The 4799-nt window shown below is 34.3% G+C and overlaps 1 protein-coding gene across 1 annotated transcript; it reads right to left on the bottom strand.

Annotated features, from left to right (window-relative positions):
• Positions 1-1050: 1050 nt before the first annotated feature.
• LOC127221961 (olfactory receptor 4C15) lies at positions 1051-1995 on the bottom strand. The gene has a single exon (XM_051183892.1). It carries the CDS (start codon positions 1993-1995, stop codon positions 1051-1053), a length of 945 nt encoding a protein of 314 aa, XP_051039849.1.
• Positions 1996-4799: the final 2804 nt, after the last annotated feature.

The following is a 4799-nucleotide window of genomic DNA, read 5'->3' as shown; positions in this document are numbered from 1 at the left end:
ACTTTATATATTCTTAGGAAGAAATATTGTACATACAGTAGAGAATACAAGTTACACACAAAAGGATTATAATGTTGGGCCCACAGAATAACAACTACAAAATAATAAGAGCATGAATGATAGAATGCAAGAAGCTACAAATCCAAAATACCCTCATCAGAGTCCCCATGATGAAAGAGCAACAAAGGGCTTGAAAATGGCCACATGTTAATCATAGACAATAGCTTTGGGAATATGTAAGACTAAGGAAAGAAAAAAATAACTTAGTTATTTTCAGAACATTCAATCTGTTCTTTTTACTATTTCAGTAGTGTTGGTATGCAAGGGAAATTTAAATCTAGCAACAATACAACTGACTTAATTCTGTAGCTTCTCAATAATTCTTCTGGGTTATTTTTCATAGGAGACAGTCATTGAAAAACACCATGGGCACTTCCCATCTCCTGTCCCAGACTGATTGGCATAAAATGTTACTCAACCCAAAAAGAAAACATGTACATGTTGGAATGGGTGAATCAAGTATTATATCACAAGATATTAAGAAGTGATTCAAATTCTACAGCAAATGGCAAAAAGCTCCAGTGAAACAATGGAGTCACAAGAGACAGGGACTAACAATAATTCTGTAAAGGTTCTTCTCTCCTTCCTAAATTATGGTTGTTAGACAGATGAAAATCATAAATTTATTTCTTTCTCTTTATGTAGACTGAGCAAATTTCAATACAAAGGTCTATGACTTTTTTTTTCAGAATTTTGAAAGCATGACGTTAATAGCCAACATTGTTATTAGTAATTTTGATTGCATTCATTTTTTGTTGATACATCGTAAGTTTAAAATTCAATTCTTTTTAAGTTACAGGTGGTTATTTGCAACATAGGGGAAATGCCAGATATAAAAGGAAAAACAACACTCTCTAACCCCCAAAATAATGCTAGTTTTGTAGAATTGCACTAACTCATTACAGGTAATAAACACACCCTAGTCTTTGTCTGTAATAGTTTTGACTTTTTATACTTTATAATAATGTTGATAAAGTATAATTGTTTGTTTTACCTTTCATCTGAAACCATTATCAATTTCTTCCACAATTTCCACATGGCATTTTTCATGTCCTTATTTCTAAAAGTGTAAATCATAGGATTAAGCAAGGGGGACAGAACAGAATAAAATAATGCTATAATTTTGTCAAATGAGGAGCCAGTGTGAGGCCTTGCATATATAAATATACATGGGGCAAAGAACAAGACCACCACAGCAATATGGGACCCACAAGTAGACAGAGCTTTCCATCGCCCTTCAGAACTGTGGAATCTCAGAGAGAGCAAGATGAAACCATAAGACACAAGCAACAAGAAGAAGACTATGATGCAGATAAAACCACTGTTGGCAACCACCAAAAGGCCAAATATGTGAGTGTCAGTGCAAGCTAGCTCCAGCAACGGGAACAAGTCACACATGAAATGATCAATGACATTGGGTCCACAGAAGGGCAGCTGCAATGTGAAGATAATTTGTACAGTAGAATGTAACAATCCTCCTGCCCAGGCCACCCCTACCAGAGTGCCACAGAGCCTCCGTGTCATAATAGAAGAGTAGTGTAAGGGCTTGCAAATGGCCACATAACGGTCATAGGCCATGGCTGTCAAAACAATCATCTCAGCCCCACCAAAGAAATGTGCTGCAAAAAGTTGTGTCATGCATCCTTCAAAGGAGATAATTTTTCTCTTGTAGAGGAAATCTACAGTCATCTTAGGTGTCATGGCAGAAGAGAAGTTTGCATCCAGTAAGGATAGGAAAACAAGGAAGAAATACATGGGGGAGGCCAGTAATTTAGGGCTGCAGACAACAGTTACCACAATCATCATATTGCTCCCAAATGTTATAATGTAAACAAATAAAAATATAATGAATAGTAACCTTTGAATATTTGGATTCTGTGAAAGTCCCAGAAAAATAAATTCACTTACAAAACTCTGGTTTTGCATGGTTTCCATCAAAAAGATGAATGCTCAATAGAGAGCATGCAATTTGACAATGATGATAAACATTTGGTTTAATCCACTTTACAGTTTTGTGGACACCAATAATTAATTAAGGCCACTTCCAAAATTTCTTTCTGCTCTTTGATTTCATTGAGAATACGAAAAAAGAATAATTTTCAGTATGATAGTTGAAAATCAATCACATTGAGTCAAAGATAAATTATTCAATACTTAAAATATAGAACTCCCCATACAAGGAAAAGGAAACAACTACATGTGATTAAGAAGAAACGTCCAGGAATAATGTATGTACTTAGTTCCTAAGATTACGATTATATGTCAGACTTAGAAATGTAACAATGTTTCCTATTGAAATTGCACCATTATCAAACGTAGTTTTTCAGTAATTATTAAAATGCCTTACCCACAGAGTTTTCCATTCATTTCCACCAGTGCACACATAATAAGAATCACTGAATTACCTTACATAACTCAGTGACATGTATCAGTCATGTAGCTCATATTTGTGAATATATGCCCATGTTCAGACCTGTTTGTTAAAAATGCATAAAGAAAAGACTATTATTTATTGTAGAAGTTAAAAATAATCCTAGTGTGTTAATTCTGCTTGCAGTTACCAGAAATTATTTAACTATGCATAAAACTAATAAATATGCAAATTGTACAATATTTTATGTTCTTGGTTGGCTGTCTGAATCATTTCTCCTGGGTGTCTATACTATAAATTCCAAAACCATTTACAAATAATCTCCAAGTAACAGGAAGATAAGACAAACTTCAAATGACCATAGCTTAAACAAATACCTATTTATCATGGAGGAAAGTATAGCAATACATGACTCAGGATCTGGCTAGCCTAAGGCTAAAGCAGGAAAGAGAATGGGAAAAATGGGGCAGAATGCCAACTCCTGACTCTTGGAAAAAAGCCCAATATAGGATTTGCTATTCATTCTGTGGCTTGAAACAAATTACTTAAGTTTCTAAAACCTCTTACAACACCAGGTGATATTTCTGTGTTTGAACTTGCTAAGATTCTGTACCTTTGGAGCCTGTCTTGGCACTCACTCTGTAGACCAGGCTGGCCTTGAACTCACAGAGATCCACCTGCCTCTGCCTCCAGGGTTCTGGGATTAAAGATGTGTACTACCACTACTGGTGGCACATACTGGTGGGATTTGAAGAAGGTGGCTGGAGGATCATGAGTTCAATTGGTTCTTAAGAGAACAGGAGAAGACAGTGTTGAGGTGTAAGAAGGATGACACTCTACTTCCAGCTGCACTACCACCAACAATGTTTAAAATTTTACTAGTCGATCACCCTGGTCTACAGAGCAAGTTCCAGGGCAGGCTCCAAAGCTGCACAGAGAAAACCTGTCAGTCACAGTGATGAAATACATATATTTTAATATTTAGTGACATTTCTTTTTTGAAATTATACTTACATTTCACCTTTACTTTTCTTCCTTCCAACTCTCCTCTAAACCATTCCTTAATATTTCTCAAATACATGTCTCAACTCTATGTTCTTTGTTATTACATGCATGTTTGTATATGGATATATATATATATATATATATATATATATATATATATATTCAAAAATGTATACACATATACATATAATTTATTCAGTCTGAGTAATGTTGCTTGTATATGTTTTCAAGGTCTGAGCATTTAGTATTGGATTTGTTTGCTCTTCTTTAGAGAAGACTTATTTCTCCCTATCTCACTATTCTTTAGTTGTCTATAGTTCTTGTGTGGGATTGATGCCTTGTGAACTTATTCCAGTCCACATCGGCACGTTTATTGGATTCACCCTTGTTCAGCTCAAGTTCAGGTGATCATGTTTTGAGAATTTATGCATGAAAATTAGATATTACTAGGAGACATAATCATACCACAAACTCTCTGAAACTCAGATCTTACAACCTTTCCATCCATTCTTTAAAAAGTTCCCTAAGACTAAGGTGTTTGAGTGTTTGTTGATGAGTATATCTGTACTGGACTCCACTACTCTGTATTTTCATTAGTCGTGGTTTTCTCTATTAGTGTCTGTCTTTTGAAAAGAGAAGTTTCCTTGATAAAAAGTGAAGGCTACTTTACTAAATCAGAACAATGACAAACATAAACCTAAACATGTGTCCTTTGCCCACAAATAAATGTATGACACTGCCCTCAGACATCCTGCTCTACATAACTTCATTGTATCAAGAATATCAAATTGACTGGGACAGTAAAAGGAAGACAAAACTTACACTAATTGAATGATGCTTATTACATATACCCTTGGAAACTTTACTCAATTAAATCATTCAAAATAAAAGTGAATTTTTAAAAATGTCTAATTTCTACCATCAAATACCTAGCAATGCCAGCTTGCTCATATAGTAGCCATTTGCACAGAACAAACTAAGGTACTTCTGTACCCTCTGAAAGAACATGAACATTGTACCACAGATCAAACTCAGAGACCTGTAAAAGACCTTCAGACAGTTATTGTAACCACATTTTAGAAAACATGTATCAATGATGATAGACAATATTGATGTCAGCATGATTTTTAAGCATCTACATAAAATGTAAAAATTTACAAGTATATTAATAAAATATGCCCTTTTAAAATTATGCAAATTTCAATTATAACCTTTAAATGCCAACAAAAGTTGTTCATGTATTTAATTATTTTATAAATCATTTGAATAATGTTTGGAGCCTTTATATTAATAACCTGAGCCCTAAAAATGATTTAAAGGTGAAATAAGACAGGGAAACAATATAATGTAAGATGATACATTA

This window comes from Phodopus roborovskii, unplaced genomic scaffold (genome assembly GCF_943737965.1).
Source record: "Phodopus roborovskii unplaced genomic scaffold, PHOROB, whole genome shotgun sequence".
Lineage (NCBI taxonomy): Eukaryota > Metazoa > Chordata > Mammalia > Rodentia > Cricetidae > Phodopus > Phodopus roborovskii.
Note: the sequence above shows the minus strand (reverse complement) of the source record. Positions and strands in the feature narration are given on the sequence as shown.